The sequence below is a fragment of the Chenopodium album genome, chromosome 6 (assembly GCF_948465745.1).
Source record: "Chenopodium album chromosome 6, dcCheAlbu1.1, whole genome shotgun sequence".
In the NCBI taxonomy this organism is placed as follows: Eukaryota; Viridiplantae; Streptophyta; class Magnoliopsida; order Caryophyllales; family Amaranthaceae; genus Chenopodium; species Chenopodium album.
Genome location: NC_137839.1, coordinates 47,704,868 through 47,721,407, shown reverse-complemented (window position 1 = coordinate 47,721,407; position 16,540 = coordinate 47,704,868). Strand labels below are relative to the sequence as shown.

General features: G+C 37.5%; 1 protein-coding gene across 1 annotated transcript; it reads left to right on the top strand.

Moving 5' to 3' along the window:
• Positions 1–13,043: 13,043 nt before the first annotated feature.
• On the top strand, positions 13,044–15,641 carry LOC145636926 (uncharacterized). The gene is made up of 3 exons (XM_081688459.1): positions 13,044–13,406; positions 13,472–13,984; positions 15,423–15,641. Exons 1-3 carry the CDS (start codon positions 13,044–13,046, stop codon positions 15,639–15,641), a joined length of 1,095 nt encoding a protein of 364 aa, XP_081544585.1.
• The last annotated feature ends 899 nt before the right edge of the window (positions 15,642–16,540 follow it).

Genomic DNA, 16,540 nt, shown 5'->3' with positions numbered 1-16,540 from the left:
ACCACAAGCATCACTAAGAGAACACCCATGGTAACTAAGAAAACCATACCCATGGTAACTAAGAAAACCATCTAGTTTTTCAAAGTAAGCATAGAAGAGTTCACCATCAAATTGAGGAAAAGATAAGCATGCCATTTTTATACAAAAAACAAAGAAAAGCAAACAAAATCAAATAATATACAAGAACAAAGAAAAGCAAAAAAAATCAAATAATACACAAACTAATGAACGCCTTAGTCCCCGGCAACGGCGCCAAAATTTGATCGCAGGTATAAGTAGGTCGTTGGGACTACTAACCCTAACCAAATTAGAAATTTATAATACCTAAACTTACACTAAACTAGCTAGTTAGTGGCAAGTAAAGGGTCGAACCCAAAAGGACTAAGTGTATTAATTTGTGCCAACTAGACTACTAGGAAAGGTCGTGAGATAAAGAGAGGTTAAACTAACACGACTAAGAACAAACAACTAAAACTAGGGAAAGTGGAATCCAATCACATTAATGTATTAAAAAACATCATACAAATAGATGAAATTGACCTCGATTAGGAACATCAACACATTTAACTCACTCTCGCACAATTAAGCATGTTAATTATCCTACTAAACTAATTCACTCTCGTGTAACTAGCCTAGCAAAGGTATGGAAGAATTTAGGGCTCTCAGCCAACTCACTCTCGCACAATTGATTAAAAGCACAATTAAGAGCATACAATCGATTAGCTAGAAAGATTCTAATCCATAGAAGCATACCCCATACACAATAATCAAGAAACAATTTCATACTAATCACAATCAATCATTCAATTCATTAATATAACCTTCATCCAATTCCCTAAAACAAAACCTAAGCTAACATAATGAAGAAATACATGGAAAAGAAGGTAAAATAATAATAAAAATAAGATTAAACAAACAAACTAATTAATCTACTCAAATCAATAAACAAAAAGCAAAAACTAAGAATTAAGCAAAAAAATAAAGATGAGAGAAAGTTAGAAAATGCTCATTGAATAGATGAGAAGAAGTTCCACAAAGTTGCTTCTTCAACCTCTCAAAAACTCCATGGAAATCCAAGCTTTCTCTCTCTACACTACTCCTAAACTAACCCTAAGAGAGAGAAAATAAAGGCTAAACTAATCTAAACTATCTAAAATAAAATGTTGATTGAAAGTTGTGTGAAAATAACCCCAAAAGGGGTATTTATAATACAAGTTAAATAAAAATAAAATAAAATAAATAAAACTAATTAAAACTAAATACAAAAAAACAAAACTAAAATAAAATAAAATAAAAAAAAAAAAGAAATGGAGAAATAAACCCAAAAACCCCCAAAACTCCCACCCAAACCCACGAAAACCAACAGACCACCTTTTCTTCTTCCCTTTCGAATTTGGCTGCTTTCACTCCATCATCAACCATCATCCAAACAACATCATCACCGTTCATCAACATTATCATCATCTAGCATACCAAATTCTCGGCCTTTGGACTAATCGAAGGAATCGTGGCTGTCCGATTTTCATTAAAATCACGTGAAAAGCTCAGGATTGACCCACATTTGCGCGCTCGCACAGAAGTTGCGCACAAGTCGCGCAAAGCTACTGCCTCAACTCTGATTTTGGACTCCAATTTGTGTGCTTTCTAACAGGGATGCGCGGCCGCGAATTGGTTGCTCTATGAGTTTTGGTGTTGGGCGAATTGCGGCTGCAATTGTTGTTGTTGTTTTGGTGGCTGACGGTGGTCTGTTGGAGGTGAGTTTGGTGGTGTATTGGTTGTTGGATGAGGTGAATTGGTGTCAGTTGGTGCTCGGTTTGGGTGGCTGAAGGTGCTTCATGTTGTTGTGTGAAGTGAGGGAGCAGGGGAATCGGTTGTTGCGGTGGTGTTGGTGTTGGTTGATACGGGTTTTGGTGGACGGTGGTTCAGGGGGTGTGAAATGGTGGTTAATTGGTTATTGCGGGGTGTTGGCTGTAGTAATTGTTGCGGGGTGGTTTTTGGTGGTAGATTGGTGGTGGTTTGGTGAGTGTGTGACGGTGCTGCGTGAGGTTGGAGTGCAGGGGCAGCGTTGTTGCTGTAATTGGGATTGTTGCTGGCGGTTTTGGCGGCTGTGGAGGTTGTTGGTGTTGGGTGGATGTTGTTGGGATGGTTGTGCGCTGGTGAATGTGTGGCTAGAGGTGGTTGTTGGGGTGGTGTAGGATAGTTAAGGGTGTGGTGAAGGTTTAGGTGGCAGCAACTATGATGGCTTGGAAGGTTTTGAATTGTGAAATTTGACACGACTTAATCCCGAACACCAAACTTGATTTGAACATGAAAACGGAGCATCAACCTGAACACACCTACAACCAAAAACAATCACGAGGGTAGATTGACATATAAAATAGAATAAGATAAAGATAAAATAAAATAAAATAACTAAAAAATAAAATCAAAAGAAATTAAATAAAATAAAATAAAGAAAACAAATATGAAAATAAAATAAAATAAGAAAATGAGAGAAACTAGGAATTATTAACTAAAAACTATTAAAGACTACTAAAATACTCAAAATAAAGATAAAAGACGAGAATAAGCAAATAAAAGAAATAAAGAACAAAATGGGCTAAATTACTGTAAAATAAGCCGAAAAGCGACTCAATAAACACCCTAAAAGTGACATAAAAGTCACTTATCATAGTACTAACCCTTTTGCAGATTGTTAAGACTTGGGTTGTTGTTGTTGTTTTCCAGTTATTGGTTGAGTTCGAAGGGAGTTCTCCTTTTGGTTGGGTTGTTTGTATTGCTTGAGAACATAATGAGCAAAAGGAAGAGCAGAAAGGAGCCCAGGTTAAGGGTTGAGGAACCGAGTAGTCAACAAACTCAAACTCAAGGACCAAATGTTCTCCCTAGATTGAGATTCTTGAACAAGGTCCATGCTACGTTCTTTAACGACCTTCACGGACAAAAGTTAAATCCCTCCAGACACTATGATCAACGCTCCATGAGAGCTTTGGGGATTGACGATGATATAAGGTCGCTCCTTGACAACTTAGGGATGAGTGAGTTCATCAAGCATCAATTCGGAACATATAAGGAGCCCACCTTCGAATTCTTGGCCTCTTTTGAAAAGGAGCTTTATGGGAACGACTTCCAAATTTCCTTTCAACTGTTCAACAACCAGCACACTATGAATCTTAGTGATCTTAATGTATTGCTTGATTTGAACCCCGAGGCGGACCTCCTTGCCCCTTCATTGAACCTATTCCCTGAGTACGATGCATTTAGATGGTGGCAAAAGATTACCGATTTTGAAGAGTTCAACACTAGGTATTCGGTGGCCAACCATATTATCCACCCTGTGCTCCGTATTCTAAACCGCATTCTGGGGTTTGCGGTGTTTAGCAAGCAGGACTTGAGTAAGCTCTCGCATGAAGAGCTATTTACTTTGCGGGTTTCCAATAGGGAGGAATTGAAAGGGCGGCTCAATATGGGGTACTGGTTCGTCGTGTGCTGCGAGGCAATCAAGTCGGGTCACAAGATGAGAGAAATTGCCCTCGGTGGGATGATTACAAGGATTGCCAAGAAGCTTAACTATGAACGCTTCTTCCCCTCGTGCATTTAAATTGGGGCCGAGAAAGATTTATTCATTGACATACAACAAATGAGAAGGTCGGGGTTCCTCCAAGGAACTTCAGATGCCAACAATTTTCATGCCTGGATGGTTGACCGCGAGCACCATTGTATCTTGTCTTACCCCAGCCGTACATCCTTGGAGCGGGACGCAAGGAATGTATTGAGAATTCCGCGAGACAATGGTGTGCTACCCACTGCTCTGGGTGGCGCAAGGAATATGGAAGTCGACCAACAACAACAACAACAGCAGCAACAACAACAACAACAGTAACAACAACAACAACAGCAACAGTAGAACCAACAACCGCAACAACAACATCATCAGCAACAACAACAGCAACAGCAACAGCATCAAGGCATGAGTAGCCTTGAGCAACAAATGATGAGCGTGCAACTTGGCATGCAGAGCCTAATGGAGAACCAACATGGTATGTTTATGCAAACCCAAGCTCTTTATGGTGCGGCCGTGGATAGGGGTGAGGTCACCCCCCTGGTAAATTACCCCTATTAGCCACCCCATCAAGGCCCGGTCCCTGGGTGGCAGGGATCACAACCTACTTAGCCCTATTGGCAAGGGCCCTCCTCCCACGGTGTTTCCTAGGTAGACTACCTGACGGAAACCGGGTACGATTATCGTGCCCCCGGGGGGAGCGATTTTAGGGGTGACCCCAACTATCCATATGTCGACCCTACCCACCCTTCCCCTCTTCAGCTTCCCGCCCCTTTCGACCCGTTGCCTCAATGGCAACAAGACCTCTTCCGAGGTCACTATGGTTGGCCTCCGGGTCACACCGGTGTTTGGGTCCCACACGGCATCCCTCCGGACGGTTTCTCTTACGACACCGAGGATGATGGAGATGATGACGAAGCCGCCCCTAGTGGCCACTAGCCCCCCTTGTTCTTTATTTCTCCCATTTGCCCCCTCCCAATGTTTTAATTTGACGCACCGCGGACGGTGCATTGTTTTAGTTTAGGGGGTGTGTAAGAGGCAAAGGGATGTTTTTTTTATAGTGTGGGGGAAGGCTTGTCATCCTGCTAGTGTGGGGGGGGGGGTTTCATTGTAGGTGGTAGAGCTCTCATGGTTCGGTTGGTTTTATCATGTTTTGATGTTGATTTATCTTCTTGATTGCGTTAATGATGTCCCTGGGTGATTTTGATAAGTTTTTGCTTATGAATTTTCAAGTGTTTGTGTAGGTGATGGCACTCCCATGAAGAAAAATCCAAACTCCCGATAGTCCAAACTTCCCTTAATCCAAATTTTTGTTAGTTTATTTTATTTTAATTCTATTTCTTTATTTTGTTTAAATTCTTAGTTCTTTCTTTGATTTTTAACTTTTTTATTTTATTTTTGTTTCATCTCAGTCGTTTCTTTCATTTTGGCTCACTTTTCAAGCTTGGAAATGGAGATAAAGGAAGTTAAGGGGCAAATCGAGCCCCCCTCGGTGAGATTGCATAATTTATCTTGTCTTCATTTCAAGCGGCATTTGGTGAGACCTTTCCTCTATTTTATTTTCTTTTTCTTTGGGTGTTTAGCTTAGGTTTAGCTTAGGAAGAAGTTGAATGGTTCGAGGATGTTTGCTTTTGGTTCCATGGAACCTGGGATCGTTGATTTTGTTATCGAACGATTACTTGTATGACGATTGAGATTTTATTGGATTATATGCCTCATATGTGAACCTTTTTTTATTTCTTCCTCTTTCTTTTGTTTTGTTTTCCCCTTTTTGTGTTACAAGCATAATTATAACAATTTGAAATGATTTTTGATGTGTAATTTGCTCACTCTTTTGGATTGGTTTGCCTCGATGTGTCTTTGAATGCTTATCTTCCTAGTTGGTGAGAGTTTACATGGTTTGAGAATGCTTTGGGTTGAGTTAGACACATTGTAAGCTAAGGTACCCCGGTTTAGAACTTTTGAGGACGTTTGAACCCTTAGTTCACGGGAAAGTGGTAAGATGGTGTTGCTCTCTATGGTGGATAGGATTCCCTTGGTTAGTATTTTCTATATTTCTTATCTTGTGTGAGCGTCATTTGTTCAAGCCTTCATCATTCTTGTGAGCGGCATTTAGGATCCTTAACTATGCATGTCTTAATCTTTGTGTTGGCATCTAGCTCCCAAGATCGTGACCATATAACTCTAGAGGAGGAAGAGGGCATTTCTTCTCATTTTTCTTTGTTTTCTTTGTGTTTTGTTACAAATTTGGTTTTCATTTTTACATTCACCCTCTTGCTAACCAATTTGAGCCTTATTTCCCCTTTCTTGACTTAGCCATATTACAAACCTATCGGCCTATGTTCTACCAACCCTTGTAGTTAGTGAAGCATTGGCTTATGAGGTTCGAGTTTGATAATGTTGAAATTGAGCAAGAAAGTTGTGTAATTTGGTTCAAATAAGGTTTTGAAAGATTATTCATGAAAAGAGTACGCAAAAAGGTTTGGCAAGAACGTTGAAACTCATGAAAACCAAGCAAAAAAAAAAAAAAATTGAAAAGGATTGAAGTAATGTGGTGTGGTTTGTTTTGAAAGGTTGTAAGTTTGATAATAGGTTCAATTCTTAGGATGTTCTTGAGAGATGACCACTCTTACGCTTAACTTAAGAATTGCCACCAAAATTTTCAAATTGTTTCCAACCATAACCCCTAGCCATGACATTACAACCCTACTTAAGACCCTTGGATTCTAGAGGGGCGTGGTCAAAGAACGGTGGAGGGAGATAGATTTCAACCCTATGGAGAGAGTATGCATAGTTGAGATGTCGGGATAACCTTATGAGTCCACATAAAAATTTCTTTTTCCGATTCCCTCGAGGGACCATGAGGAGCTAGCTAGGGGATGAATTGAAGCTAGAGGAGAGAACGCGGACCGTCTTGGTTGGGGCTAGGGCGGAGAATGAAATCATTAGCTCTCTACGCTTAGCTTAGGTTTGTCTTTTTCAACCTTGAGCATCTTGGAACGTGTTTTCCCTCTTTGAATTAAGAAAGATAAGTATTCTTTGGTGCATTTATTTGCATGTAAGTCCAAATTGAGCATTCCATTACCTTGAGGCTTGATTGGTTTTGCTAAAACCTTGTCATGTTATGTTTGTTGTGTTTGTCTTTTTGTTCCGCACTACTACAAAAAAAGGCAAAGAGACCCATCCAAAACTACCTTAGAGACCACTCTTAGACGGGTCTCTATCTCAGGGGTCTGTTTGATAAAGAGACCCGTCCAAATAATGTGGTCTTTTTTAAAAAAGAAAAGACCCGTTGCTTCAGAGATGGGGTCTGTTATGTTGATAAAGTGAATTAAAATTAAACATTGAACGAGACCCGTTACTATAGAATGGGGTCTGTTTGTTGCATGAAAAAGACCCGTCGTTACAGAAGCCAGATCTGTTTGTAAAATATAAGAGACCCCATATTATAGATAGGGGGTCTCTTACATATAGGTTTTTTGGAAACAAAAATGGTTCGGAGCGCGTTTATAATTTTGTTATTTCGAATTTGAAATTGAAATTGAAAATTGATATTTGAAATTTTAAATATTATGCTCCATTAATATTGGCAGAATTGTAACTAGATTAAAATTGGTAAAATTTGATATTAAAAAATTATACGAATAGTAAGCTAATTAAAATTTCAAGTACACATTAAATGAAATTGAAATCTACAAGGTTAAACTCACTTAAATCAAAATTAACAAGCTAAGTAAAGCATGAACTAATAAATTGTTGGTGGAGATCACATGTCTTATTTGTAATCCTCGTTCCTCAGCTCGATAAATCCAAACTCATCATTGTAATCTGCAATGAAATTTCATTAAAATGTTAGTGCCTGCATACAATGAAACAAATGAAACCCAGTTATACAATACATGCATACCAAATTATTTATTAACAAGAATCACTCAATAATGAAAATAACTAAGCAAAAAAATGCAAATTAAAATGCATATATAATCTCTTCACTCTATCAATTTGAGCTCCAACTGGCTTTTGCCCATTTTAATTACTCTTGATGTATCAAAGAAATTCCACCAAAAAAATTCAATTAAAAAAAATCTTAACTAACCAAAAGGGCAAAAGAGAGAAATTAACATAGAATAGGGATATTAGTGAAAAAATAAAAAACAAACCCACCAGATTTAGCAAAAAACGAATTAAACTATTAACATATTAACAAAAATGAAATCAAACGCTAGATCTCCTCTAACGAACCAAATTCCTCTTCACCATTAAAAGCCTAATCTAGAATCTTACTTAAACGAAAAAAAAGTATGAAATTCAGTGAATGAATTAGCAATATAACAAATAATAAAATTAAAGAGTAGTTGTGTAGTTTACTAGTTACCTCTTGAATCTGTGTTGACAAAATTGATGTAGATCTAAGACAAATCAAAATTTCTAAACTAGTTGCTACTATTGCCGCCATGACAGCAACAACCACAATGCGTTTCCCCTTTCTCAAAAAATTTGGACCTTTTTAAAATAAAAACTCCTGATCTTGAAAAGATCTTCATTATGGTGCCAAGGGCAAACACTTTCATTAAAAAATACGCTACATTAATCAAGTCAGTGCCAATTATAAGATGATAGAATAATGAAGATGATTTCAAAATATGAGCTTTAAAGATGATAGGATAATAAAGATGATTTCATTCTTGTGCCGAGGGGAAATTAAAATGTTTTAAGGTGAAATTAGTAAAGGTGATAGAATAATGAAGGTGATTTCATGAGCTTAAAAGAAAAGGGGCGTTGATAACAAAGAATTTAGAGAGAGAAGGAAAGAGAGAAATGACTTAAAAAGTTGAGGAAATAAAATCTCGGAATACAAGAAATAAAGAAGGTAAGAGATCCGTTCAGTCTAGAATTCGGTCTCTTATCTATCCATTGTTTTTTTCCACCGCATAGTAGTGGGCCCTAGTGCATTTTACAGACCCGTCATGTTTAGCAACGGATCTCATATCTCTCGTCTAATAAAAGTAGTGGGACCTAATGCATGTTAGAGACCCGTTATCTCTAATATTAGATCTCGTACATCAAACAGACCTATATTTAAGATGACGGGTCTTTTCTTAAGGGTCCTTTTTCTAGATTTTGTAGTAGTGCCAGTTTTCCTTGCTTGAGGACAAGCAAGAGGCAAGTGTGGGGGATTTTGATGAGTGGAATTTATGCCACTCTTTTATTCTTTTTCTCTAAGGATTCTCCCCTCATTTGCACTTGTTTGGCCCTTTTTCTAAGTATTTTTACTTAGTTTTGCTTCCTCTTTTCTTTTCTCTTTTATCTTCCCTTTTCTTAGTCTTCTCGCTTTGTTTTTATTTTGATTTCCATGCTTTTGTTTTTTAGGTATTATGTGCCGAAAGAAAGAGGATATCAAGAAGACAAGCTAACTATTGTGCGCGGGGTGTTGTGCAGTTGATGTGCGGGCGCGCACCTTTGGCTGTGCGGGGGCGCAACCCTGTCAAAACCCGCGCAGCCATGCTGAAGAAATAGAGCCTAACCAGAGAGTTTGCGCGACTTGTTGTGCGGCTTCTGTGCGGGAGCGCGACCTGTTGCGCGAGCGCAGGCCTATTGTGCGGGCGCGCTTGATTTTCCCGTACCCTCAAAGTTGCGGCTGCGCACTACGCTGAGAGGGCGCACACATCTACTGCGCGGGCGCGCATATATCGTGTGCCGGCGCGCACGGCTGGGTTTCTGATTTCTTTGCGCATTGTTGTCCAAGTCTCTTTCTTTTGGGGGAGCCACATATATATAGAGGGGACTCTTTGTAATAGAGGACACTGAGTACTAATTCCATAGAACATTAGCCTAATCTAGAGAGAGAAAATAGATTGGTATTCAACTTTGCTTAAGTTTTAATCTTCCATTAATCAAGCAAGAATCCAAGTTTTCATCTTTCATTAATCCTTTCTTTAGTAATCTCTTCTCCTTTCCTTTAGTATTATTTATTTGTTTTATTGTTACTTATTCTTGTCAATCTTATTAGCTTATCTAGTTGTTATTGATTTCAATGATTTTAATCATGTTTTGTTTTGAGTTTCTTGAGTTTATTTCTAGTTTTGATATTATGTTTAATCTCCCTTCTCTAGGCTAAACTTTTAACTAGGGGAAGGGGGTGGAAGATATGATTTGATATTGGATGAATGATGATGGTTGGATTGAACTTATGCCATATATTGATGAAAGACATGATTTTTATTAGCTTGGGATTATTGTTGCACTCTATTTGATGTTTTCTAGTTTAAATGCATGAAAGTGATTTGAACTAGATTAGGATCATCTCTATTTTAATGATTGCATGAGAATGAGTTATTAAAGTGGAGTTTTTATGGATTGTGCTTCTTTATTCTCTTGATTTGATTGTAACTAATAGGATGCATGAGAATGATCCTTATTAGTGTAGACCTCTTTCATTGATTTGCCTAGACTATTGCATGAGAATGAGTCGTTTAGGTAGAATCTTGTGTTCTTTGGCATATGTTTCATGATAATCACCATTATTCTCCTCTTTCTAATCATATTGGACACCCCCGTATCCCTAGCGTCATTTTCTATTGATTTTAATCATCATTTTCTTTCTTATTTGTAGTTTTAGTGTTCTTAGTCAACGAAACCAACAAAAACAATCCCCTTTTCACTCTTGCATTAGTGATATTTTATGTTGAATTAGCGTGCTTCCCTAGTGGTTCGACCCTTTACTTGCCACTAACTAGTTTAGTGTAGGTTTAGGTATTATAAATGATTAATTTGGTTAGGGTAGTAGCTTAACGACCTATCAAACACGTGATCATTATGCGCTGGAATTCCGCCACCTATGTGTGGTTTTGTGCTGGCACGGTTAGCTCCCGTGTCAGTTAACCTCAATTTATTTGGGGGAGGTAGAGTTGGAAACCCGTTTGATGCGTGATCAACGCTAAATAAACTATTTAGTGGTCTAGTTGAAAAGTCTTGTTGAATGTTGTGTGTTCTTGTAAACAGGTGCATTGAGGAAAGTGTGTGTTGATAGGTGAAAGCATGTTAGTGTGTTTATTTACGCTTATGTACTCAACTTTGCTGATTCCATGTGTTTGTGTGTGTGTGTTTTGGCCATGTCTTTATCTTGGCCCTATGATAACCCTTTTTAATGGAGAGTAGTGGAAACAAGTAGAGATAAGCTTTTCAGGTATTGAAGCATATTCATGACAGGGCATGAGTGAAGAGCAAATCATGCTAGTTTTCATTAGTTACGATGTGTTTTATGCTTTACTTATTTATGATATTATTTATATGTGGAACTAATGTTAAGTTTTGGATTCGGTTCGGTTTTTAATAAGGGCCTCTAATAGTTCAATGTTGTAGGTAGACTTATATTTGACTTCGTTTGATTTGATTTTAACTTTACTTTCGTTTGGATGACTTTTGAGTTGACCGTGTTAAACGGTTTTTGATTTTAAGTCTTCCATTGCGTATCTTTGATAGTTGCTTGAAGTGTTTTCACGGTGGCAGTAATGTCTTAGATATTCCTAAATCGTATTTTTAAAGAGTAGAATAGGTATTTAAAGGAAAGGAATTTCTAGGGTGTTACATAGTGGTATCAGAGCTTTGGTTGAGATTTTTAATTACCACTAACCCGAAAACGTTTTTTTTTACTATGTTTTAAACTTGGCCAAGTGCTTATTTAATTTTGCAGTGTTAATTTTGTTTTGATTTTATTTTAAAGAAGGACCGAATTTTTTTTTATTATTTAATATGGTCCGAATTTTTTTTAAGGGGCATCCGAAATTTTATTTTTATAAGGGGCGTCCGAATTTTTATTTTTTTATTAGGGCCAAAATATTGGCCCTGCTTCCCTTTGATTTCGAATTTTTTTTTAAGCAGGGTAAAAATATTTTTAGTTTGTTCATTGTGCAAGAAGCAAGGATTGAGGTAAGGATTATGTTTTAAAAGCTTTTAATAACATGTTGGTGAGCTTGGGTAGGAAAAGAAAGGGCATATAGGCTAGAATTTAATTTCTTTCCTATGTGCATAATTTTATTTTGAGGTGTTTAAGCATGTTGTATGACTAGATGTTTGTTGATGAAAGCATGCAATATGTGAATTATTATATGTGATCTTTCAAGATTGTATGATTGAACACTTAACTTAATTTCCTACAAAGATTGTGTTATTTATTTTATTTTCTTTGGGAAGGGAAATCTTTTCTAAAACTTTTCCTCTACAGGATGCAAATCTTTCCTAGCAAATTTACTCAAATGGGATCACTTGTTAAGAAACATAATGGACACCCCTACGATTTTGTAGAAAAGACCAAATACTTTTGTTCCTACAAGAGCAATGTCTTACGAGATAGAGTTTATGACACCCCTGATCATATTTCAGCAATGATTGTCCATTGTCTTCCGGAGGAGCCTCCTTACATTGCTGTCAAAGAGAGATTTTCTGATTTTTACCTTCCAGGAGACATCCCAAATTACTATAAATACAAAGATTATTATGGCTAGTGGTATCTAGATTATGCTTTCCTGAATAATTACCTCGTGTGAGTGGAAAAAGCTCATTGTCAGCACTTAAACCTTCCCTACCCTGACTACTACTACGATAATCCAGTAGGGAACAATCCTCCTCCTAGTCATCAGTCTGAAAGTTCTTCACCTTCGTCAGGGGGTAATCAGGCAGAAAATGGAGAACAACAAGAGGGAGATAGTTCACTTATGGAAATTTCTAATCCTAATCCACCTCCAACTCCAATAATAATAGACATTTCAACTGATGAGGAGGAAAAAGGGGAGTTTGTACAAGTAAAACCCGAACCTAAGACACCTGAACCAATGGAGGAGACAGATGATTTTGACTTCGATCCTACAAGCTACAAATAATCAGCTGACAAAAGGGACAATGTTCTAAAGGAGTAGACTCCTATAAATTCTTTTCATTAGGAACTTTTAGTTATCTTCAATATTAACATTGTTTGCAGTTTAAGTAATAAGTGGCATGTCCACAAGGATTCAGTGAACTTATGAAAATTCATAAGTGATTAAACTCATTTTTATTTCGGTATTTTATTCTTCCTTTATATCAAAAAAATTTCCACTTTATTTCTTTACTTCTTTCTGCCAATTTAATTCGTCTCAATCACAACAAATAGTTCCATCTCCAAATTATCCATCTTGTATTGATATCCCAAATTTACAAACCTTACCCCAATTGAATTTAATTCATAGTTTCAAGCCTTGAGGGTTCATGGGAATTATTTTTATTTATTTATGTGATGCTTTATTAAATGCATGGTTGGTTAGTAACCAATAATTAATTGCTAAGCTACAAATTTTGGGAAGTTTAGCATTATTACCCCAAATTGTTAGCTTCAAATTTATTGTGTATGATTTAAGGGTAATTAATTAATAGGTGAGTGTATGCCTTGGGATCTAACCTAAACCATATTTGATTTAGAGCGTTATTCTTTTAATTCAGGAGAAGAAAGATGGCAGGGGGAAGCAGTACCAACAACGAGGGAAATGAACTTAGCGAAGTAGTGAGGCATTTGCCAGCAGTTGCCCAACAACTGGCAAGAAACTCGACTTGTAATGGGGATGCACAAGGGAAGCTTTTTAAGAAGGTGGCTCAAAGTAAGCCACCAACATATCAAGGGGAGCCTGATCCTACCATACTGGAAAACTGGTTGAGGGAGTTTGAGAAGTTGTTTGGAGTTGTAGAATGCCTAGAAAATTCAAAAGTAAGCTGTGCTACCTACTATCTGAGGGGTAAAGCTAACCTTTGGTGGCAACAAAATGAAACTACAATTAGGGCACTACCTGGATTCAATTGGGCTAAGTTCCAAGAGAAAGTGAGAGATAAGTTTTACCCTAGCTTCTTACAAAAGCAGAAAGCTGAGGAGTTCTCAAACCTTAGGATGGAAAAGTGTCAGTAACTGAATACTACACCAAGTTTATTGAGTTGTTTCGTTTTTCTAAAGAGTCTGTTGCTACAGAAAAAGAAAAGGCTAGAAAGTTTGAGAGTGGCTTGACTACTGATTTTCAGTTAAAGCTGTGCGGGCAAGTGTTTGAGACCTTGGATGAAGTATATGGAAGGGCCGCACACCTTTACACATTGGAGGAGAAGAAAAAGAAGGAGTTAGCTGAGATAGAAGGCGGAAGAGAGAAGAGGAAGGAAGTGGGGCAAGTTTCTGATAACCAACAGGGAAACCAGAATGGTTTTAAGAAGCATAAGTACCACCATAACAACAATAACTTCCACAATAATAATAACTTCCAAGGTATCGTCAAGGAGGACGTAATAACAATGGAGGAACTAAAAACCATAACCAAGGGAATAACAAGAATGGAAGGACTTATTTTTGCAAAAGGTGCAAGCACAATCACCCTTGTAGGGATTGCGAAGGCAATCTGGTTGCTTGTCGCGCTTGTAATAAACTTGGGAATAGGGAGTATGAATGTTTCTCTAAGAATACTAATGGGAACCGGCAGAACAATAATTCAATAGGAAACCAATGGAATTTTTAGGAGAACAACAATAACTTTACTGGGAAAAAGAAAGTGCAACATAATGGGGTAAAAAACAATAACAATTACAGTGGGAACAATCAACAGAAAGGTGGAGCTGCAGGGAAATTGAATGTTTTGAGTAGGCATGAGGCAGATTCCACGAAAGATGTGATCACTGGTACTTTTTCTATTAACTCTATTCCTATTAAAGTATTGTTTGATTCTGGTGCAACTTTTTCTTTTGTTTCTAAAGGCATTGTTTGAAAACTGAAAGACTGTATAAGATCATCAGAAGTAGTAGATCTACCTATAACAATTCCTACATGTGAGGTAGTGAAATGTACCAAAACCTTTAGAAATGTGCCTTTAGAAATAAAAGGGAAAGTATTCTTGTCTGACCTCATTGAGTTTGGGTTGAGTGACTTTGATCTCATTTTGGGAATGGATTGGTTGAGTAAGTACAATGCTGAGATCAGTTGTCGGTCGCAAAAAGTGAAAATGGTCACAAATGGGAATGAATCGATAACTTACTGGATGCATGGTGAAACCAAGTGCCCAAGGTTAATATCGGTGCAAAATTGGCAAAGTACATGAAGAAGGGGCATCTAGTATATTTCTGTAGTGTAAGGAATATGGATCATGAATAAGTGACAAAACCCGAAAATATAGAAGTAGTCAATGAATTCCTGGATGTACTTCCAAAGGAGGTTCTTGGAATGCAACCTAAGAAGGCAATTGACTTTACCATAGATTAAGTTCCTGGAACAACCCTAATATCTAAAGCACCATATCGAACGGCACCTGTTGAAATGAGTGAGTTAAAGGAGCAATTACAGGATTTATTGGAAAAGGGATACATTAGACCAAGCGCTTCTCCTTGGGGAGAGCCAGTTCTATTTGTGAAGAAGAAAGATGGAAGTATGAGGTTGTGCATTGAATATAGGGAATTAAAAAAGGTGACCATAAAGAATAAGTATCCCCTATAAAGAATAGATGATTTGTTTGACCAATTAAAGGGTGCTACAATGTTTTCAAAGATCGATTTGAGGTCTGGATATCACCAATTGAGGATTTCAGATGAGGACATCCCTAAAATTGCATTTAGGACAAGATATGGACACTACAAGTTTACAGTTATGCCATTTGGATTGAAAAATGCTCCAGCAATCTTTATGGATTTGATGAATAGGGTGTTTCATCAATTTATGGATAAGTTTGTGGCAGTGTTCATAAATGACATATTGGTGTACTCAAAGAGAAAAGAAGACTATGAAGAACACCTAAGGGCAATTTTGCAAACACTGAGAGAAAACCACCTTTATGCAAAGTTCTCTAAGTGTGAATTTTTGTTGGAAAAGGTAGCATTTTTAGGACATTTTGTGTCCAAGGATGGAGTAGAAGTAGACCCAGCCAAGATAGAAGTTGTTAAGAGTTGGCTAACACCCAAAACAATATCTAATGTGCGGAGTTTCTTAGGTTTAGCAGGGTATTACAGGCGTTTTGTTAAAGATTTCTCTAAGATCGCTAAACCTATGACTACTCTAATGAAAAAGGATAAGAAGTTTGAGGTGGGATGATAAGTGTGAGGAAGCATTCTAAATGCTGAAGCAAAAACTAATCACAGCACCAGTGCTTACATTGCTAGACGATAGTGGGGTGTATGATGTGTATAGAGACGCATCAAAGAATGGTTTAGGGTGTATAATTATGCAAAATGGAAAGGTGATTGCATATGCGCTGAGGCAATTCAAGACACACGAAGTGAATTATCCAACCCATGATTTGGAGCTAGCTGCAATCATTTTTGCACTAAAGATTTGGCGCCATTACCTATATGGAGTGAAATGTTGAATTTACACAGATCTTAAGAGCTTGAAGTACATTTTCACCCAAAAGGATCTGAACTCTCGTCAAAGAAGATGGTTAGAGTATAAAACGGATTATGACTTAGATATACAATACCATGAGGGGAAAGCGAATGTAGTTGCGGATGCTCTAAGTCGTAAGTCCAGTCATAGACTAAACACATTATTAGTAGTTAATGAGTTATGTAGAGAAATGATGAAATTGAATTTAGAAGTTGTAGAATGGGGAGTACTAGCAGGTATCCTTGCAAACCTAAGCATCAAACCAACAATATTCGATGAGATACGAGCAAACCATGAGGGAGATGTAAAGTTGGATAGGATTCGCGAGAAAATTAAGCAAGGAAAAGCTACAGACTTCAAAATTCATGAAAATGGGAGTTTGAGGTATAAAGGTCGATGGTGCGTACCACAGAAATGTGAGAAAGTGAAAAGAAAGTTGATGGAAGAGGGCCACAATACATTCTACTCAGTACACCCAAGAGGGGACAAGCTATAAAGGGATTTGAAGAAAATGTTTTGGTGGCCTAGAATGAAAAATGAGGTTGCTTATTTTGTAGCAAAATGTTTAACATGCCAAAAGGTGAAGATAGAATACAAGAGACCTCAAG

What these genes read in the sequence shown, in the direction of transcription:
- LOC145636926 (XM_081688459.1), top strand. Translation starts at nt 13,044, where the DNA reads ATGGCAGGGGGAAGCAGTACCAACAACGAGGGAAATGAACTTAGCGAA. An exon ending in GGGCTAAGTTCCAAGAGAAA is followed by an intron (nt 13,407 to 13,471) that starts GTGAGAGATAAG and finishes CTCAAACCTTAG; the next exon opens with GATGGAAAAGTGTCAGTAAC. An exon ending in TCTGGTTGCTTGTCGCGCTT is followed by an intron (nt 13,985 to 15,422) that starts GTAATAAACTTG and finishes TTGTTGGAAAAG; the next exon opens with GTAGCATTTTTAGGACATTT.